The 22,912-nt window shown below is 43.0% G+C and overlaps 1 protein-coding gene across 2 annotated transcripts in view; it reads left to right on the forward strand.

Annotated features, from left to right (window-relative positions):
- The window catches only part of NUDT3 (nudix hydrolase 3), a 29,478-nt gene extending 17,876 nt beyond the window's left edge, over nt 1–11,602 (forward strand). For both annotated transcript variants that reach the window (XM_065404408.1, XM_065404409.1), the window contains exons 2-5: nt 830–940; nt 7,372–7,416; nt 8,046–8,130; nt 9,087–11,602. In XM_065404408.1, coding sequence (XP_065260480.1) covers nt 830–940; nt 7,372–7,416; nt 8,046–8,130; nt 9,087–9,265 — 420 coding nt within the window. In that variant the 3' untranslated portion in view covers nt 9,266–11,602. The remainder of the gene's footprint in view (nt 1–829; nt 941–7,371; nt 7,417–8,045; nt 8,131–9,086) is intronic.
- The last annotated feature ends 11,310 nt before the right edge of the window (nt 11,603–22,912 follow it).

A 22,912-nucleotide genomic window follows, 5' to 3' on the forward strand; every position in this document is an offset into this window, starting at 1 on the left:
CAGGAGAGAGAAAGAACTGTTTATAGTGGTAATGAAAATGGCCAATTTCCAGCAATTGACAAGGAGATGTGAGGAACCGTAGTGGGGGGAAAATAAGCATGGGGAAATAGTTTTACTTTGTGTAACGGCCCATCCACTCCCAGTCTTTATTCAAGCCTAATTTAATGGTGTCCAATTTGCAATTTGGGCCATTTTCATTACCACTACAAACAGTTCTTTTTCTCTCCTGCTGATAATAGCTCACCTTAACTGATCACTCTCCTTATAGTGTGTATGGTAACACCCATTGTTTCATGTTCTCTGTGTGTGTATGTGTGTGTGTGTGTATATATATCTTCCTACTGTATTTTCCACTACATGCATCCGATGAAGTGGGCTGTAGCCCACGAATGCTTATGGTCAAATAAATTTGTTAGTCTCTAAGGTGCCACAAGTACTCCTGTTCTTTTGACTTGCAATGATGCGCTTTGTGATGCCATGTGAAATTGCTAACCTTAATTTTGTGGTGCTCAGCCTCCGTTTATTTTGTCTTTTCAAGATTTGAGTATCCTTGTTCCAGAGTAGTAGTGGTTGGAGTAGTTTGGAGAACTTGGAGTAGCTTACTAAATAGAGTATGTGCAACTGTCTAAATAGGACGGGGTTAGGGAAGGCTCGGCCTCAGAAGGAAGAAGCAGAATATTTTTCAGAACCCCAATTTGACCAGTCTTAGGGGTCATATATGAGAACTTATAATTTTTTAAGCCAAGTCCCACAAAAGCATACTACCATGAGAGTACACATATCAGTTGCACTCTGTTTTGCTTTGAAATATAACCCTTTTCGTTGGCAGGTGCTCTTGGTGAGCAGTAGTCGCCATCCAGACAGATGGATTGTCCCAGGAGGTGGCATGGAGCCCGAGGAGGAGCCCAACGTGGCTGCTGTGCGGGAAGTCTGTGAAGAGGTATGTACCCAACAAGAACAGAACACCTGGAATCACTCTATGGTCGGTAGTTGGCTCTGTTTTCTTATTCTTTTCCATTCTTGTTTTTCCTTTCCTTCCCCTGCTGCCAAAATAATCTGCATGTTGTGAAAAATATTTTCAGTCTCTTGGTTCAATTTTCAGTATACCTGCAATTTATTAGAGGTACTAATAGTGCTTGCATTTTTAGTGACATTGTCTGTTACTGTACTTTTCTATCTTCATATCCTTAAGGGTAAAAATCATTTAAAGCAAAGTGCAAAGCTCATGTATAATAGAGAACTGACTACAGTTCTATAAGTGTATAACTTCTAAATTGAACACTACAGGATATATGTTGGGCGCAGAACAGAATATTCTCATCACAAATGGAATTAAGATTGAATGGAGGTCTTGGTATCTATTTAAGAAACTTACAAATATATGTCTAATGATAATCTTTTTCCTTCATCTAACTGTGAAAAATACATAAATTCTCTTTAGTAATATGGACATGGTATGTCTCATAGGTCCCAAAAAAGCTAAACAATGGTTTAAGTTTGACTGTCCCATCTCATTTCTTGCTGTGAAGAGACAATCTTCCATTCCCCGTACAGCCTTCACTTTCAGTAGTCTTTTGTGTCCTGTTTGTTTTGTATCTAATAAAGTGATACAGTTCCTGGCTACTGTTACTAGAATTTAAAATGTCTTTTCAAATGGTTGCTGGTACTTCTCTTGTACACACACCCCAAATATAATGCAGGTATCCTGTTTTTTTAAAATAAGAAAATAATGTTTTGTTAGTGTTAGGTGGGAGGAAATGAAGGTGTGATGTGAAGACAACGAAACAATAGGTTTGAAGACAAGATAGTTGTGGGAGGAGAAGAAAGGGGAAGGGTCATGCATGATGCCAAAGTTACAGACAGTGGAAGAAAATAGGAAATGAGAAGAAAGGTAGTACAGTTGTTTAAAAAAGGCTCTCTTGTTCAAGAGAAGCACTGCCTTTTGTCCGAGACCTTTAATTGAAAGAAGTTAAAATGAAGCTGTATTGTTTTAAGTTGAATTTTACGTTGTATAGTTAATAAAATGCAGTTTCTTAAAAAAACAGAGCTTCAGAAAAGACATGTCCTTACAGAATTGTCCATGAGTTGGTATTCAAATCATTGAGGCCCATTTATTGGGGAACAAATTAAAATAACAGGAGTACTTGTGGCACCTTAGAGACTAACAAATTTATTAGAGCATAAGCTTTCGTGGGCTACAACCCACTTGGGTTGTAGCCCACGAAAGCTTATGCTCTAATAAATTTGTTAGTCTCTAAGGTGCCACAAGTACTCCTGTTATTTTTGCGGATACAGACTAACACGGCTGCTACTCTGAAATTAAAATAGTGTTTTGGCCCAATAAACAGGTTTTTTTTTGTTTGTTTTTAAATCCTGTGTGGATATCCAGAGACTGGCCATGAAAATAATTAGAGGCATGGAAAGATTTCTTATCATTTAGCGCTCCCCTCATATGAGATTGTTCTGGAAGGAGAGGTGACAGGTATACAGAATTCTATAGAGAAAGTAAATTGAGCACTCCTGTAGACGCTTCTTCAGTTAGAAGAATGAGGTACATTCAATTAAATTAAAAGGCAACACATTGAAAACTGATAAAAGAATATTATTTTACATAACATGCATGATATCTAACAGTGAGTTCCACAGATTAACTGAAGCCATGAGCTGTTCAGGGATTTGGGAAGGATTAGATGTTCGTATAGATAACAAGGAGGTCCACAATTGCATAAAATAACACATAAAATGTTTTTATAAGGGTTATAAACCATCATGCTACAGGGCATAAGTCAACAGCTAACTGATGAGAGTTTGGAGGAAACTTCCCCCATAGGCAAATTATTTCATATTTGTCAACTATGGAATTTCTTGCATTGTCCTCTGAAGCATCTGGAAATGTCTGCTGTCAGACAAGATGCTGGACTAAGTGGTCCCCTGGTCTGGTCTAATACAGCAGTTTCTGTGTATCTATTCAGAGGTCCTCAAAATCTACATATCAGAATTAAAAATCCTTATGTATACCACCCGCTGTATACACTCTAAGCCTCTTAATATCAAAATGTCTTTCCTTTTTAACTCTTCCATAAAAATCTGTATTAGGAAATAACTGCCATTTTTTAAATTAACTAACCGCACATTGGCACCCTACTTTATTCCTGTAAAAGAAGCGGGTTCATGTACCTCTGAAGTATTTAAAACTCAACTAAAATATTGCAAGTATTTGAAGAACGCTTGAGGGTTTTTTCAAAAATTTCCACTCCTGCTTCCCCTCATATTATGCTTTGTGCTGAAAGTCAGATAAGGTTAGAGCTGAGATTGTCTTCCTCCCCCAGTTGTGTAGTGAGGAGGATTGTGGGGCAGGGTATTGAACTTTGTACTTTGTTCACCTCCATTGTATAACTAGGCCCATGGCATTTGGTTTCAAATGCAGGTGGGGTTAATTGTGCTTGTGAAAATCCTTGGCAGCACCCAGCTGTCTCTCATAGCAATTATTTGCTTGCATACCATGGAAAGAATAAAATTGTTATGTTTTAAAAAGAACCTCTCTTCCCAAAGCCCACTAGTTCTTCTGAGGTCTATTTTTGTTGGGGTGGTTTTTTGTTTGTGTTTTTCTATGAAGATAGCATTTTCCATCTGCTCATATCTTTGAAATAGAGGAGAAACTACTCAGTTTTCTTGTTGCCAAGCTGTAACATGGCACACTGAACTTGAGCTACTAATAATCAAGACTATAGCAAAATATGATGCTGGCAAAAGACAAATGATAGAGTTTAACCAGGCTAGTGAAACATGTTCTACTTGGGGACACAGCCCTGCTTTATGACCAAATCGCTATTAATAATTAAGCTATTTGATATTGAAGTCAAAGGTTCATTGAGCAGATCCATGGCTTCACCTTTCAAATCCTAAAATAAATCTGCATTGACCCTCCCTTTCTCTGGCAGCTGAGAGCCTTGGAGAAGCTGCTCTTTCCATGACAGCTCAGTGGTTGAAAGGAAGCCTTGGCATGGACTCCATTTGCAGTGAAGAAACTGGTTTGGGCTGGCTGAGATAATCCCCTCTTTCTCAGCTGGTGTTTGCTTGCTCACATGTATTGCTGCCGAATGAGACTGTAATTCAAACTGTGGCAGCCTAGCAGGGTTGAGTTGCTTTGAGTGAAGTACCTGCCTGCTTGAATGCTGCTCAACAAACAATAAACATCAAAAGTGCCAAAAGGAGCAGGGTTACAGGAAGAGCTGACCACTGCAGCACCCAATCGTATTTCTAGTGATTTCAGATTCCACCTCTGCCCTCAATCTGTCAAATGCTGACATGATGAAGACTCCTCTCGAATGAACTTCAGAAGAGTGATCTATTGCATGTAGTTACCTGGTAGAGGACTATATGATCACTGCAGCAGCTGATTATAACTTCTTAATCCAGTGAATGCAATCATTAAATGCTACTTAGCTATCTTCCAATATGCCAGTTATAATTGTGCAATGTATAATACTTGCACAGAATTACAGAAAATATGAAATCTCAGTCTTATGATCACAGAACTACTTTGTACGTGCTAAAATGCTAGCCTGGGGGCCTGTCATATGATGGGCATAATCTGTTACTGGATTTGGGAAGCTGAGGTGCCCAGTTTGGAACGCTAATTTGGCAGAGGCAGTGGTCCAAAGCGATGGCTTATCAGAGTATCAGTTTTGCCTGGAACTCAGGACTATTATGTAAGCCTTAAAATAATTCATCCCATTGCTTGATTTCAGAAGTTTTTGAAGGGCAGTAATTGGATTGTTGTGTTATGGGGGCACTAGTAGGAGCTCCTTTCTGATGAGAATTGATCCCCAGACATTCTTGGGACAACTGCATCCACCTCCTACATATAGGGAGGTGGTAGATTGGCTGAGCAGGTAGATCCAGCTGGCTCCTTTGCAGCCCGCCTCATGGGCTGCTGTGGATTCCTGGCTCCCTGGGCCTGCAGGAACTTTGGCAGCCCACCTGACAGGTTCCCCAGGATTTCAGGACCTCGGCTGGCTATCTCCCCACCTAGTTCCCTGGGCTTCCCACCTGGTAGTGAGTCTTCCCAGGTGGCTGGCTACCCAGCTCTCTGGGCTGCCAACCTGATGGCGGGCACCCTAGGGTGCAAGGGAACTGGCTGGAAATGTTGAAAAAATTCCATTTCAGGTCTCCTGAAATGAACTTTTTCAATTGTTTCCATTCCATAGGAAAATGCATTTCTGACTTTTTGTTCAGATCCAGAATGAAATGTGAAATTTCCTACAGGAAAGCAACTCTGGTTTCTACACAGTTCTACATTTAAATATAATAGTCTTGTGCAGCCATTTTCACTTTTTTCTCTCACTATTTGAATTCATCAGTTTGAGAGGTTGTTTTATCTTGCATCAGCTAATTAAATATTTGATGTGAATTCCAACACTGGTTTTACATGTAAGAATAGAGCATATGAAGAATTAGAAAATAATCTGCTGTCTGCACAGATGCATTTGAATTTCACATGTCTCCAGTTCCATTGTAGTACAATTAACCTTGAATTATAATTAGCTTATCACAGTCATCGTGGTATGTAAATGCCTTATTCGCTGGATATACAAAAATACAAGTACTCAGACTTTAAATATTGGATGTGACTACAAAGATTTCCCAGGCTGTTGAACCGAAGCTGTAAGGATCCCATGTGTTTATAAGAACTGATTTGAACCTGCAGGTGGCAAACATCAATGGTAACTTAAAATGTACTTTTCATCTGCTGTAGCCTTCATTGCTAGCAAAATTAATTGCTAATGAAGGGTAGGGTAGGAAGGTTAGAAACAGTAATGGGGAACCCTAAATTTTAAACTACCCTAACTAATCCTGTGTACTTTAAAGCTGGGGTTACAAGGTATTTAGCACATCTGGCATATCAACATTCATATGCCCCTTCATGCTTTGATTTGTGGGCTCTAAAGTTTTACCCCCTTTTTTTTAACATAACTGCACTCAAACAAAACAAAAATAATAATTCTACATTTGTAAGTTGCACTTTCATGCTAGGGATGGCACTACAGTACATTTTATATATTTGAAAATGTAGAAAAACATCCAAAATATTTATAATTTGAATGTCAAGTATCAGAGAGGTAGCCGTGTTAGTCTGGATCTGTAAAAAGCGACAAAGAGTCCTGTGGCACCTTATAGACTAACAGACATATTGGAGCATAAGCTTTCGTGGGTGAATACCCACTTCGTCAGACGCATGACAAAGTGGGTATTCACCCACGAAAGCTTATGCTCCAATACATTTGTTAGTCTATAAGGTGCCACAGGACTCTTTGTTGCTTTTTACATAATTTGAATGGGCATTCTATTATTGTTTAACAGTATGAATAAAACTGATTAATCGCAACTATTATTTTAATCTCGTGATTATTTTTAATTGTTCTAATTTAATTAAAATTATTGTAATAGATATTGTAAGGTTAGGCCATATAATACGTTGATATTTTAAATTTAATTTAAATATATGTATTTAAAATTTTACTTAATTTAAATAACCAATCCAATTTAAATACATGTCCGATTTTCTTTTTAATCTATAAATTTGATCATTCACACTGCTATGGTAGTTATAAGATAGCAGAGAATTAAGTCCACAGACTTGCATACCCAACAATGTGGGTAAAGGAAAGGGTAAAACAAACATTTTGCCCAACAAGCCCTTAAGGATATATTTGGCCGTTATCTAAAATAGCAAATTTCATATCTTGTAATTCACCACCAGTATTTCTGATGGAAGCTGTATTGTAGATAGGATTCAGTTGATTTTACCTGAGGTTTCTCACTCTAAAGTTTTCTAGTGTGGACTCAGCCTTTGAACCCAAGTAGACCAAAGTAAAACAACTGAAATTCCAACCCACATTTTCTTCAGCTCGGTTGCAAGGAAATAAAAGCTTTCTGTAGAACAGGTGGTGTTGCTGCAGACTGCTTTTTGCATCTGACACAAACTTATTTTCAGCTTTGAAACCCAAGCCTGCAGATCTTAGAGATCTTCAGCCTTTTCCCCTTTATTTTAAGCAAGTTTTATCTGGGCTCAAACTGTGCTGAGCATGTTGTTCTGTTCAATTTGCCATATAAGAGCTGTTGGATCATCGAGGGTATCTCGATATGCAGGTGTCAAACTGATTTTTCTCTCTAAGATGGATCCCAGGCTTTTGGGGCTCGTGCTACAGTTACATCATCCCTCTGGTGATTACACTGTTTTCATGTGAATTGACTGCTTTCAACATTTGTTTCCTGTTTTTACAAACCTTGCTGTCACACTGGAAATAAGGAAATGAGCTGAGCTGTAGTTAAAAACATTAAACCTCCTTCTGTTTGTACTTTCTATAGGCTGGAGTGAAAGGGACGTTAGGAAGATTAGTAGGAATTTTTGAGGTAAGTTTATTGAAATATCTGTTCAGGTTGTAAAGTCTTGCTGCAAAAATGTCATTTTAGTGAAACTTCTTTCTAAGCTTGCAGCAGTATGCATGTTGGCCAAACTAGACAACCAGGTTTGGAGGGAAGGCACCTTTTTTGTGTGTGTGTGTCTGTCTGTCTGTCTTGATTTTTTTTTTTCCAGATGTGCTGAGTGCTCAGTTTCCACTTCAGTTGGGATAGCTGGTGATCAGCAGCAATCAAAATCAGATCTCTTATTAAATAACGCCATTCACCGGCAATACAGAGCAAGACTTCATGTAATAGTGTTGGGCCTATTTATTGTGTGTGGACTATTGTATGCTACTTCATCCTAATGCCACTTATTGTAGTCCCTTGATTTTATACACACTAACCCTTTCTGAACAACTTTCTTGATCTTGAAATGGGAGACCATTGATTGTAGTTTTGTAGACTAAATAAGGTCACTACTTAAAGGAAGGCTTGCACTATCCCACCTTCTCGAGGCTGCTTTAAGTTGTCCGTCCCCCGTCGTCTCCCCCCCCCCCCAAAAAAAAAGGGTTTAGGATTTTATTTAGGTGTTGTCTTCTTGGCTGCTCTGCCATAATCTTGTCCATTTTGCCTTTCAGAATCGGGACAGGAAACACAGAACATATGTTTATGTACTTATTGTCACAGACGTGTTGGAAGACTGGGAGGACTCTGTCAATATTGGTAAGACCTTCATGCTTGTTAGCATTACTGGTGTACGTCTTCCCTCTCATACAGAAGCATGCCAACTTCCCGCCCTTTACTGTGATTGTTAGAATAGTTGAATTCTATTGACTTGTCCTTTTGAAAGCAAAAATATGATCATGTTGTTGATTCCTTCTTCCTTCCCTGGTCCTTTAAGAGTCGTCTCAGTGGGTTTATATAGAGACTCGTGTTTTGTCTAATTCTTGCACTTCTGTTTGACCACTCACTCCTGAAAGCGGTGCGTTTAAATCCTTATCAGATCCCCAAACGAAAATGAGTTTGTCAGTATAATTCCTGCAGGATGCTTGCTAACACTCTTAAAAACCCACGTATAATTGGGCTCAGCTTGCGGGCTCTCCTCAGGAGAGGTCTCAATACAAAGAGACAAATGCTGTACAAGAGGATTGAGATGCCTTGGGGAAAAAGCACTTCCTCATGCCAAGCCAGGTTTCAGAGAGTGCCATCTTTTCCTCCTTTTCAGGAGCATGTAATTTAAAAAGAGAAAATTGTTAAATGATAGATGAAGTTCAAAATTTGTTATGAATTCCCTTAAAATTGGTGGTGTTTTTATATTTTTATATCCCACTCAGAAATCATGGAAATAACATTTAAAAAAATAAATCTCAGGATCCAAAACCACCGTCAATTGGATGGTGGACTTACTACCCTAATTAACATCTTTTGTGGAAGGTTGGAGGCATCTGTGTTACACTTGGCTAGGGGGGACCCTTCAGTCGCTATGAGATCAAAAGACTAATGAGAGAAGTCTCTTGGGATTTTTGAATTGGCATTGGGCTGCAAGCCCACTTCATTGTTCCACTTTAATCACAGTTGACATGGACAGAATGCTAGTCAACAGCAAAAACTTCACAGAGGGATAAATGTCTATCTTTAGTCCTCTTACTGCGTTTACTAATTTATTTCTCTACCCACAGGAAGGAAAAGGGAATGGTTTAAGATAGAAGATGCTAAAGAAGTTCTGAAGTCCCACAAACCAGTGCAGGCCTCATACTTTGAAACCTTGAGACAAGGCCGTTTGGCAAACAACGGCACTCCTGTCATGACCGCTTCATACACTGACTCTAATGAGAGCTCTGTCTCTGACATCAGATGACTGAAGATGTCCCTATAAAAGAGAGTTTTGGAAAATAGACTGAAACATGGATTTCCCCCCTCCTCCCTCTCCCACCCCCTTTCACATGCCTCCTCTGTCGAACAAGGCATGGGCAGCAGCCTGTGGCAAAGCAAGTGTTAAGAGTGTTGCAGTTTAGTGCAAGGTGGGGTTTTTTGCTTTTTTGGATATGTATTTTGTAAAATACATTTTGTGCATGAAGTGCCCCTTTACACCGCTACCCTGGCCTGGAGAGCGACGCTGCTCGTTTCGCCTCTGCCTTGTGTTCTGAAGTGTTCCCATATGTGTCATCCCAGCCATAGCCAGACATTTTTCTTTTTTTTTTAATTAAAGACTGCAAATGTGAGATCAATTCTTTAAGTCTTAGTCTGTACTGTAAGGTGCTGTTCAGACCTGTGGTGGTCACTTTCAGCGCATATGTATAAACTATTTTTTTAGATGGAGGAATCTAACTTTTTAATTTTGCGGGAATTTTTAAAACCTGGGCTACTTGTGAAAAGAGGGTTTCATAATTAATCCACTTGCCTTGTTTTTTTAAATACAAAACTTTTTGTGACCATGCTAGTGGCTGGGCCAGTTTACTCCCCCATAAGCCCCTGAAACTTAGTGCAGTGACATTTTAAGGTCAGAGCAAAGTTTTGATCACCTTCAGACATCCCTGGTGCTCAGTTCCTTCTCCTACAGATTCAGCCAACATTTCTGCTTTTATATTAGAATGAAACGCAAAGAATTGGTCTTTACCGCCCAGCCAAAAGCAAACAGCTTCAGAAACACTATGATAGAAACTGAATTTTGGCCTCAATGGTAGGAATCAGGGATTCAAAGTGGGGTTAAAATCTAACCAACTGGAGCTTCAAGCACCAATGCTGCCCTGCTGTTTTGGAATTCTTTCCCACTTGCTGGATATCGCTGATGTCTCTTCTTGTCCACATGCCTTACACTGTGCTCAACTGGGTATTGTAATTTGTGCTAAAGCATCGGATTGTACTTATTGAGTGTCATTGCACAAACCCGTGGGGGATGTCCCTGTCGTGTCCCTGAAAAGAAGTCTTGGGGGGAAAAAATCAGGTGTTGAATCTCTCTTGTATGTGGCATTGCAGCACTTACAATTGCACCACAGAGCATACTCAGAATGTTAAAACTATCATCCTCTGTGACAAAGGTACAGCTGGCTCCCAAGCAGAAATGCTAGTGTGGAGAAGTACATCATTTAATAGGATAGTTGCCCTGATGCATTGGCACAGTTCATGTTTTTTTTGTTTGTTTGTTTTTTACTGATGTAAGTTTCATGCTGTCTTGATTTGCCAACAGTGTTGTCTAGTTGGGAAATAAAATGGAAAGGGTTGGGGTGGGAGGGTAGGGAAAGGTTTGGGAGGGGCATTAGTTAATCCCTGGCTTGGGACAGGAGCTAGTTGCTGCATTTGGTAACTTCTCCTTTGTCAGAGCATAGCCAAGATGTGAAATTAAATCTGCAGTACTCTTCCTTATATTTAACAGAAATTATTCTAATAAATACTCATTCTTTCTTCCCATTAAGCACTTACAATATAAAATTCTGATAGACCTATCAATGGAGCTGGGGTAATGGGAATTGGTATTTTCACTACTTTGGCAAGAGGCTGTTCAATTTGAGATCCCATTCTGTTCCTTTACTTGTTCTCCCTACTTTCATCGGTATGGGATAGCAAGGCCAAAAGCAGTGCCAGTGATCACCAACATGAAAAGGCACACAAGAAAAGGCTGAGGGGCATTATTCAAGAAGTAGTTTGAAACTGAGCATCTGGAATTCAGCCTAAATTACACCAGTTCTGTTCACTTCAACTTAGAAACAAATGTACAGTCCCTTTTTAGTCTTTGTTGATCAGCCTGAACATAACTCAAAAAAGGGCTTGAATAATATATCCAGAAATGGACAAGAAAGTAAAAGAATCCTCTCTTTCTGAGCCGTTAGCAGCGCCTAACAACACAGCCATCTACTGCCTTCAGTTGAGTTTTTGTCCTTCACTGTATAGATTAATGCATTACAAATGCTTTGCAAAAAAGCAGCTGGTACTCCTGAAAGAGTAACTGCAGTTTTAATATCAATAGCATGCACATTTTTGTTTCCTTAAATCTAAAAATGTTTTTATAGGGCTGTTAAACTGACACTTTAGGGTAGAATATTGTTAATAACTTGCTAGTGGCTTCTTTGTTTGGGTCAGAAAAATAAATTGTGCCAAGAAAGTATTTTAATGTGGCATGAATTGATGCTGTTAATGCAATTACATTGAATGGCTGGTGTTATGCCTTATTAACTGGAAATAGAAGATTGAGCTCCTGGGGTGGAAGTAGTCTTTATTCAAAAGCTGTGTACTTAAAACAAGCCTTGTTCCTGACTTACATAAATCTTTCCCCCTTACCACCAACTAGAGTTCGCATCTTCCCAATGTCTGAGGTTCTTCTGTAACAATTCGTATAGCCATGTGGTATATTAGTGTAAGTAATCTTGTCCAAAATGACACTAAATTGATTTGGGACTCCTAACTGAGCTACCTTTCATTTGCAAACACATCAGGATTTTAAGATGGGGGCTCTAGCAGCTGTTGGCAGCATCATGTCAGTTAAACCTCTCCAGAGCAAGTCTGACTGACCCAGTGCACAAAATGGCTTCCGAACTAGACTAGGACTTCCAGCATTGCTAAGACCGGTGCTTCTGAATGTGCTAGCAAGGGTGGAAATTGTTACCTCCCAAAACAGTGTTGTGTATTGACCCTAAATCTAGAGCTAGGATGTGTCTCAGATCTTCACTTAGTCTGGGAAGTCTGGAGCTACAAAGCTCCAGCCACCACTAGGAAGGTTTCGATGTGTTTGCTTTGGGTCAGAATTTTCCACCTCTCACAGACGCCAGGGGTTCATTATTGTGTGTAAGTATTAGGTTTTCTTCAGCACCCCTGAACCCAGGATTCTAATGAGAATTGGAGGCCTGGAATTCAGTGCAGTATAGTAAATTCACTCACCTGATCATTTTTCCCAATGTTTTGCCAGCTGCACCTTTATTCCGTACATATATAAAGAGGAGGTACTGGGAGGCAAGACTGCTTACAGGGGAGGAGGGAGGAGAAGTTGCTGGATATTGAGATCTTGAAATAATGGTTTTCCTTTTGCATCCTACAGTAGGGCTCAGGGTTGGAGGGTGACCGTGATGCATGGGCATGGAGACATAGGGCTTGTCTACATTAGAGAAATTTGGCAAACATTTCCCACTGTCACGCAGGCTGATTCAGCTCCACCAAAGTTAGCAAAGTTGGGAGCCCTAGTCTAGATGGGCTGCAAGCTGCCCACCTGCATTTTAAGCACGTGGACCAGATTGTCAAAAATCCCCCTGGGAGCCTATCTCCATCTTCAGGCACCTCAGAATCTATTGAAAAACTGGCTCCATGTTGCTTAACCTTGCTCAGAGCAGTTTTAACTGACACCGGGCTTAAAATGCTAGTGGCAGCCAGAGGGTCCTCTGCATTATGGTGCCAAACGTAACTAACCCTGGCGGAGCTGAAGTAGTGTTAGCACCAGTGTAGAAGAGGCTTGAACAGAGAATAGCCCTTCTCTTAGAAGGAGGAAGTGTGCTTCAGGCTCTTGGAATTATTTCTCAAACCCTGTTTTGTTACAGTGGAACAATGACTGCTGTGGCATTATTTTTGTGCTTTAGTATCACCATTTAGAAAGTCTGTGTGAGTAAAATAAATACGGTATCTTGGAGTCTTTGGAATTAGTTATTGTAAATCTTTTTTGGCTTTAACCTTTAGTTAATTAACTCATATTAGGGCTTTTTAAAAAGAAAAAAGTCCATCTTCGCAGTAAACAAAATTGCATCATCCTTGTATAAAGTGATTAGCTTGAGTTCCCCCCCCCCATGTTTTTTGTTTTAAATACAGGGCAGCCTCTCATTATTTCTATATATCTAAGTTTCTTGCACACTTAGCCATAATTTTATTTTTTCCCTATTAATCTATATGCCAGTATGGCTAGCAATTTCTCATCTTATCTCTTCCCCTCCCCCCCCTCCCCCCATCTCCATTCCCAAAAAGGTATTGTCCTTGGCCATTTTTACTTCTGAAATAAATTTGCCAACCACAATGGTGAGTGCCACAGCAATATGTCATCTCAGTAGCGTTCTGGTTATTTCAAATCTGACACAGGGCAGATTTAGAATGTGATCCCTAGAGAAAACAGTTACCTATGTGTTTAGGATTTTTTTTGGTATTTTGTAATCAGGGTAAAAGTGTAAATGGTTTTCCTACATCTGCCACTGAGCCTGTTTTAAAAGCCTTCTGAAAATCAACCACTGAAGCACACGGGAAGTTAGCGCACCTACACTAGTCAAAATTCAAGGAAATCATGGGTTGCAATGACTATGGAGTTACTGCTGATGGTAAAAACACTAAATGTTTTACTGGGAGGTAACTGATTTTAAAAAGAAAAATGCAGCCATGCTCTCCCTCCTCGCTTGGTTTTGGCCATCTGTCAAACATAAATGTCCCCAAGCCACACTGTTCTTCAGTCATGAGGGAAAACGTGGTGAGCTATATACCAGCTTTCCACTGGAGGGGTAATACTCTGTGCTCAGGCCTTTCTGTAATAAAGTATCTTCTGTGTGGTTTCCCTTCTCTCCTCATGGCAGACTTTATTAGGATGTCTTGCCCATGCCCGTGAGAGGTTTCAGTTCGACTGTGCGAGCTTCATAGTTTGGGGCACTGGGCTGTTGCTAGCTTGAGGAGCAAGCATGTTCACATTTGGGTCTCCTTTGTGACAGTGTGGGGCGGGGAAAGTGTCTTTGAGGGATGATATTCTTGTGAATAATTAGACTTGGAACTCCGACATTAGAACAGTTTACCCCTAGCAATGCCAGAATACCGATGCTTTCCTTCAGGCAGTATTTTCCCAGGTGCAAGCTTTAGTTTGATTTGGCTGCAGTGATGGTTTACTTGAAACCAGCAGGTATTTGTGCATCAGGATAATAGAATAAAAATGGTTGAGCTGCTGGAAAATCAGTTACCCAACACATTAGTTCTTCTAAAGATTAAAACATGGAGGGGAAGGGGAATCTACCTGCCAGATTAAAAAGTGTTCTCATTGGAGCCTCTGGTGTAGATTTAATGGTTTTCTCTTCCCTTTTGTTCCCTTGTTCACATTATCTGCATTTGGATTAGAAGTGTCCTACGTAAATTATTGTACATACTTATAAGTACCTTTGGAAGACACATGTTATGATGAAACTGAAGATCTTTGCATTCTCAAGCCCCAGCAAGTGGTACGTTTTCCTTGGAAACAGGAAGAGGAGAATTAATGGATTTTTTGGGGGGCTGATGATCCTGCAAACTGGCAGGTGGTGTTGCCAAGAATAAAGCTAAGTATCTTCTGATCTCCCCACAAAGATGGATTTTTTTGTTTGTTTGTTTTTTGTTTGAGACCCATGGCTTACTGGAGATGTGCAAAATCCAGTATTTTACACAGCAGGGGGATGAGGGGGGAGTTCATGCTTTTTTCATCTTGCTTTATGGTAGCTTTGTATAGAGGAACTACTTCCTATCATCACTGGAAAAACTTTTATTCCTATTCTTGTCACATTACATACCATCTAGCAACTGAAGCCCAAAATACTGCCTCTGAGACCACAGTACCCTTGCTGCTTTCTTCCGTGTTGGAAGATCTTAGGAAATATGGGTGTTTGGTGTGTGTATCTCTAAGTGTATTGTGTGACAAAACCTTGACTTGATTAAAATCTACTTTGTAAAGTAAAAACTGGAGTGTAAAACTTTAAAGAATTCAAAACACCTTAATTGGATTCAATTAATAAGAGTGAATGGGGCTGATAGTGTGACAATTCATGTGTGGATAGGGATTGGGATCCTGAAAGATGTGAATGCTGAGGGCCTGATCTCTTCCCCCCCCCCCCCCCCCCGCAAAGTCTTTATTCATGAGTTGCAATGATGGGACCTACGCTCTCATAATTAAGATTGGAGTCTTAATTTAGCTAAAATACTCCACCTCAGCACAACTTCACAACTGTAAAATCCAAAGGTGAAGCTATAGAAGATGTTTCTCTTGAAATTAGATGACATGGTTAGCATAAATCTGTGATCATCTCCTGTGAAAGGAAGGTATATCTGGAGCTGTTGAAGATCTATCCTGCTAGACAGTGTTGAAGTAATGGGTTAATATTAGTGATGAATTGTGTTGACCAATTAGTTTAAACCTAATGAGCGGGGATAAAAATGTTGAATCTAGCGAAGGAATATTGGTTACTAAATAAGCTCTTTTAACACTACTGTTTGGAGCGGATGAAAAAGTAAAACCTCAATCATGGGAGTTGATGCTGTTTTTTTGCATCTCTAACTATATTAGATGCAGGTCTGAGAAATAAAACATTGGGAGACCATGCATAAGTTCTTGATTGAAAACATTGCTAATATGCCACTTCTTGCCTAGAGAGGTTGGTCTGTGTATGCACTTACATTATGTGAAACTATTGGATATATGGATCTGTGGTTTTTATTTGAGGAAAGTCCTGAATGAGGTCCATGTAATTCTCTTTGCAGCTTGAAGGTGGTATATTTTATAGCCAGATGGAAGCTTTTGTTTACACCCACTGCTCTCTTTTGCTTCTGTCAAAATGGGCACTTTGGGATTTGCTTTCCTTTTTAGGAGGAGGAATTGGTTCCTCTGTCTTAAGTGGGTTATGACTAATTGTAACACGGGTGCTGGAAAGGCAGATACTGAGTTTGGGTATACCCTCTGCAACAGCTGTGCTGCAAGATGAAACAGCTATGCTGAGGCCAATGCTGGAGAAGCACAATGTGCTGCTATGGTGGGGATTGAAGTTCAAGATCTTTCCCTTCTAGATCAGCAGAGACTAGTGTGGGAATCTGCTCCAAAATGTCCTGCCTAGAGAGGATTGTGACCAGTCCTCAGTGAGGAGGACTGTTGCCACGGGAGGTAAGAGATGGTATCCTTGGACTAGGGGAAGAGCGAGAACTCAACTAAAATATAGTGAGAGCTTGTCAGCATCAGTTGCTGTATGGAGGAATGTTACATTACCTTACTAGTTTCTCTCCTGATCAGGCAAACACTTGAACAAACTGTAAACCAAACTTCACCTGAGAGAGATCGCGCCAAAGCTCTTGGAATTCCCGTTTATCACAATGTCATCTTTTAAATCATACAAGGTATGGGGTGGTGTTTAGTCATTAAAGCTTGGTTCCGGATTGCCAAGCAGTCTGGGTTCTATTCCCAACTGCGCCACTGACTCTCTAAGGCCTGGTCTACACTAGGAGTTTATGTCGAATTTAGCGCCGTTACATCGAATTAACTCTGCACCCGTCCACACCACGAAGCTATTTAGTTTGACATAGAGGTCTCTTAAATTCAACTTCTGTACTCCTCCCCAACGAGGGGAGTAGCGCTAAATTCGACATGGCCATGTCGAATTAGGCTAGGTGTGGATGGAAATCGACGCTAATAGCTCCGGGAGCTATCCCACAGTGCACCACTCTGTTGATGCTCTGGACAGCAGTCCGAGCTCGGATGCTCTGACCAGCCATACAGGAAAAGCCCCGGGAAAATTTGAATTTCTTTTCCTGTCTGGGCAGTTTGAATCTCATTTCCTATTTGGACATCGTGGCGAGCTCAGCAGCACTGGCAACAATGCAGAGCTCTCCAGCAGAGATGGCCGTGCAATCTCAGAATAGAAAGAGGGCCCCAGCATGGACTGATTGGGAAGTGTTGGATCTGATCGCTGTGTGGGGCGATGAGTCCGTGCTTTCCGAGCTGCGCTCCAAAAGACGGAACGCAAAGATCTATGAGAAGATCTCTAAAGCCATGGCAGAGAGAGGATACAGCCGGGATGCAACGCAGTGCCGCGTGAAAATCAAGGAGCTGAGACAAGGCTACCAGAAGACCAAAGAGGCAAACGGACGCTCCGGATCCCAGCCCCAGACATCCCGTTTCTACGAGGCACTGCATTCCATCCTAGGTGCGGCCGCCACCACTGACCGTGGACTCTGAGGATGGGATATTGTCGATGGCCGCTTCCTCGGACATGTTAGCGGACGGGGAAGATGAGGAAGAAGATGAGGAGGACGAGGCAGTCGACAGCGCTTACAACGCTGATTTCCCCGACAGCCAAGATCTCTTCATCACCCTTACAGAGATCCCCTACCAACCGTCCCCAGCCGTTAACCCGGGACACGGAATCAGGGGAAGGATCAGTCAGTAAGTGTTTAAAACATCTAAACATTTATTTTTAACAGAACAGGAATATTAACAATATTAACAATGGGTTTTGCATGATTACTTTGCCCTAGGCGCTTAACGGTTCAGTCCCTGGCAGTGCAACTACTAAAAAAAAATCTAACAATGTCCGGTTTAGCATGATTGTTCTGCCCAAGCCGCTCTACTGTTTAGTCCCTGCCAGTGCAGCTACAGTAAAATCCTGTCTATATGTCCGGGGATAGAGCAGAAATCCTCCATGGACATCTCCACGAAGCTCTCCTGGAGGTAATTGGAAAGCCTTTGCATCAGGTTCCTGGGGAGATCGGCCTTATTGGGTCCTCCGTAGTAGCAAACATTTCCGCGCCAGGAGACAAGCAAGTACTCCGGGATCATTGCCCTTCAGAGCGTGGCGGCATACGGCCCTGGTCTTTGCAGGCTTTCCCGAAGCATCCTTTCTTTTTCCGTCTCTGAAATCCTCATCAGAGTGATGTCGCTCATGGTGACCTGCTTTGAATTAGGTAGGGGAATGTTAGTATTGGGACTGCTTGCCTGTTCCTTTACAGAACTGTAACCGGCGGTTTACAGCCACGCGGTGGAGGCGAGAGAGGGGCAGCATACAGGGATCTTTCCCTGGGACAGCCGCGAGGGGGTGGGACAGGGGCAGAGTTTATGCTTGCCGGATTGCTGGCAGCAGGGACTGGCATTGCTTTCAATGTGAAAGGAGGCCAGTGCTACTATTAAAATTTTAAGCAGCCACAAGTCTACGGCTTACCATGTCGGCCTGCTACACAAATTCCGGTGTCCTGCCCCACTTCTCTGATCTGCACTGCAAGACCCCAGGCACTGAATGCGAAGGCCGAAAATTCGACCTTGTCCTGAGTGCGCATGTGATAGGTGCTGTGCATGGTCTTGTTCACAGAGAAAGACTATGTTCTTTGTTCACAACGAAATTTATCTTTTGGAGGAATTCACTCCCTTTTTCCCATTCCCACAGCTGCGACTGTCTCCCAACCTAGCCTGGCATCACACTCCCAGAGGCTAGCGCAGATTAGGCGTAGGAAGAAGAGGACACGGGAGGACATGTTCTCGGAACTTATGGGCTGCTCCCGAGCCCAGGCAGCCCAGCAGATCCAGTGGAGGGAGAACTTGTCCCAAATGCACCGATCACACATGGAACGGGAGGAGAGGTGGTGGCAGGAAGACCAGCAGGTGACTCAAACGCTGCTTGGACTAATGAGGGAGCAAACGGACACGCTCCGGCGCCTTGTGGATGTTCTGCAGGACCGGAGGCAGGAGGACAGAGCCCCGCTGCAGTCTATCTGTAACCGCCCTCCCCCGCCACCAAGTCCCATACCCCCCTCACCCAAAGTCCAAAGAAGGAGGGGCGGCAGAGTCCGTGAAAACTCTCACTCCACCCCTGCAGACTGCTCTACTACTAGAAGGCTCTCATTCCCCAAAATTTGACAAGTCCTTTCCTTCCCGCCTCACCCAAGCCCCCGTCCAAGTTTCACCCCCCAGTTTCATGTGTAGTTGCTAATAAAAAATACGTTTCTGTTAATTACTGTTTCCATCATGTTCTTTTTGAGGAGAGTCTGTCTGAAGGGGGGCAAGGGGGTTGGTAATTGGACAGAACAGTCACCTTTACCAGGGTACAGAGGCGGCGGCAGGTTCAGCAGCAGGGCACACACACATTGCAGTCACTAGTTACCCTGGTCAGTCTGGGAGGTGGTTTTAGTGTTCTGTGGTGGGTGGGGGGTGCTCTGTGACTTTGTGGCGGGGGAGGGCAGTTACTGATCTTATGCAGCGGTCCTTATCCTGGATCACAGAGCCACGCAGCAGGGGATCTGTAACCGTCCTCCCCCTGCCACAAAGTCACATAGCCCCCCCCCCCCCCCCCCACACACAGAGTCCCGAACAGGAGGGGTGGCAGGCTCCGTTGAAACCACCAGTCCACCACCGCGGAGCCTGTCATTCCTGGAGTTTAGAAGCGTCATTTGCATCACTACACTACACCCGCTCCCCACCACAGTCTGCGTCCCAGTTTCAACACTTTCCCACGAAAACAGTAATAAAGAAAATGGTGTTCATTAACAAAATTCAAGTGATTTTATTTTTAAACGTGTGTTGGAAGGGGGGGAACGGGGTATGTAACTGGAGAGGATACTGAACATTTAGTGGGTAAAGAAACGGGGGCAGGTTCAGCTTCTCTGTACACAAACTTAAAAGTCACAGGTTACCCTGCTCACTCAGGAACCTAGCTTTCAAAGCCTCCCGGATGCACAGCGCGTCCCGCTGTGCTCTTCTAATCGCCCGGCTGTCTGGCTGGGCGTAATCAGCAGCCAGGCTATTTGCCTCAACCTCCCACCCCGCCATAAAGGTCTCCCCCTTGCTCTCACAGAGATTGTGGAGCACACAGCAAGCTGCAATAACAATGGGGATATTGGTTTCGCTGAGATCACAGCGAGTCAGTAAGCTTCTCCATCTCCCCTTGAGATGGCCAAAAGCACACTCCACCACCATTCTGCACTTGCTCAGCCGGTAGTTGAAGAGTTCTTTTTCAGTGTCCAGGGCGCCAGTATAGGGCTTCATGAGCCAGGGCATTAGCGGGTAGGCTGGGTCCCCGAGGATGACTATAGGCATCTCCACATCCCCAAGAGTTATTTTGTGGTCCGGGAAGTAAATACCTTCCTGCAGCCGTCTAAACAGACCTGAGTTCCTGAAAACACGAGCGTCATGAACCTTGCCCGGCCATCCGACGTTGATGTTTGTAAAACGTCCCCTATGGTCCACCAGTGCTTGCAGCACCATTGAAAAGTAGCCCTTTCGGTTGATGTACTGGCTGGCCTGGTGGTCCGGTCCCCGGATAGGGATGTGAGTTCCATCTATAGCCCCACCGCAGTTTGGGAATCCCATCTCGGCGAAGCCATCTATGATGACCTGCGCGTTTCCCAGGGTCACTACCTTTGACAGCAGTACCTCAACGATTGCGTTGGCTACTTGCATCACAACAACCCCCACGGTAGATTTGCCCACGCCAAAGTGGTTCGCGACTGACCGGTAGCTGTCTGGCGTTGCAAGCTTCCAGAGGGCTATGGCTACTCGCTTCTGGACAGTCAGGGCTGCTCGCATCCGGGTGTCGTTGCGCTTCAGGGCAGGGGACAGCAACTCACAAAGTTCCATGAAAGTCCCTTTCCGCATGCGAAAGTTTCGCAGCCACTGTGATTCATCCCAGACCTGCAGCACTATGCGGTCCCACCAGTCCGTGCTCGTTTCCCAGGCCCAGAATCGCCGTTCCACAACATCAACATGACCCATTGCCACCGTGATGTCCTCGGTGCTGGGTCCCGTGCTTTCTGACAGGTCTGTGTTACTCTCAGATTTCAGGTCCTCACCGCGGTGCCGTAGCTTCCTCGCCTGATTTCTCTGCATCTGCCTCTGAGAAAGGTGGATGATAAGCTGCGAGGTGTTGACAACGGCCACAACTGCAGCGATGGTCGCAGCAGGCTCCATGCTCGCAGTGCTGTGGCGTCCGCGCTGTCACTGCCCAGAAAAGTGCGCGAACTGATTTCCCACCGGCGCTTTCAGGGAGGGAGGGCGGTAGTGACGGACGGATGACGACAGTTACCCAAAAGCACCCTCGACACATTTTTTTACCCAGAAGGCATTGGCGGCTCGACCCAGAATTCCAATGGGCAGCGGGGACTGCGGGAACTGTGGGATAGCTGCCCACCGTGCACCGCTTCCAATGTCAACGCTTTCCCCGTTAGTGTGGACTCACAAAGTCGAATTACTGTCCTTAGTGTGGACACACACGTTCGACTTTGCAATATCGATTCCACATATTCGATTTAAGTAAAATCGAACTACTCTCGTAGTGTAGACATACCCTAAGATAACTTTGGGCAAGTCACTCAACCGCTCTCTGCCTAAGTTTCCCCTTTTGCAAAAAATACAAGGATATTTGCTCACCTTTTGTGAAGTGCTTTGAGATTGCTATAGAAGTGCGAAGTCAGGTATGTTTTGATACATGCTGGACAGAGCTTAACAGAAGAGCTTTTAGTGTCCTTAATTATTAAAGAACATGATCGTATCTCATCTCTTGCACTAACATACACGTCTCATTAGTTCCTTCTTTTAAAGCAGCAATTCTAAATGCATTGTTATGTCTGCAACGACCATCTCTTGCTGAGAAGGAAGTGGATGATCTGTTGTTTTGCAAGTGCTATGTTTGTTTCACTTTTCCTTGAGTGGAAGTCATGACTGGTGTTTAAAAAACAATACTGTGGCAGGTGACAGAGGAGAGATGATTGCTTGGGATCTTTTGGTCTCTCTGGCCCCATCTACACCATGAAACTGACCTATTGCTGAAAACTGATAGCAGCTGGTGGTCCTGAACTGGTGCTGAAAACAGCATAGGTAGGCTACCGTATACAAGGTTAAACTGTTTCCATTGTCATTACAGAAAGCCTGATTGGCCTCTCTTTCCCCTAATCTCAGTCAGACTGTCTGTAACTGTGCTGAAAAGCACAATAGCAGGTAAATATTTCCAGCACAGATTTAGTGAGATCCCCAAATCCTAATACAAATAGGGCTTAAGGAAGTCGTTATTTTCATGAGATGGATCTCTTTAGGTTTACTCTCCATACGGGGGATGTGAGCCTGTGATTGCTGTCATCAGTAACTTTAAAATCCTAAAGCAAATGTTCATATCCAGCACGTACTTCGAAAGAGATGGAAATGCTCTTTTCTGCAGAGCTCCTTTGTTTGGATTAGAAGAGGAAGTAAATGTTGCATTTCAGGAGCTGGAGAGCTATTTTAGAACTAAAGTGCTGAGCAAGTTGCAGCCCCTTGCACACAACTTGTGTCAATTAAAGAGAGGAAGTTGGAACAGATGAGTGGCAACAGCATGACAAAGAAAGGACAATCTAGTCCTTTAGTTCATGTGTACTGTCTTCTGTCATCTGATGTCTGCTCTACAAAGAAAACCCCACAGCACAGAGTCTGAGCACGTGTCCGTTGGCTTGGGCTGTGGGGCTAAAAATAGCAATGTCCATGTGCTAGGTTGGGGTCGAGCCTGGGCTGTGAGATCCTTCCCGCTCACTGCGCGTCAGAGCCCGAGCTGGAATTTTGCGGTTTTTAGCCCCGCAGCCCGAGTCAATCGACCCGGGCTCTGAGACTTGGTGCCACGGGGCTGTTGTTGCAGTGCAGAGACGCCTTTAGAAGGACTTTCACACTGCAGTAAACTTTGGGGCAGGCTGTGTTTAAAAAACACTTCTGCATAAAGCTATTTACATTAACAACTTTCTGCAATGCTCTTGCAGATCATGAGTTATTTTCCCCTCACAACTCAGCTGGCCCCTCCTGCTAACTAGACAGCATCAT

Source organism: Emys orbicularis, chromosome 4 (assembly GCF_028017835.1).
Source record: "Emys orbicularis isolate rEmyOrb1 chromosome 4, rEmyOrb1.hap1, whole genome shotgun sequence".
Lineage (NCBI taxonomy): Eukaryota > Metazoa > Chordata > Testudines > Emydidae > Emys > Emys orbicularis.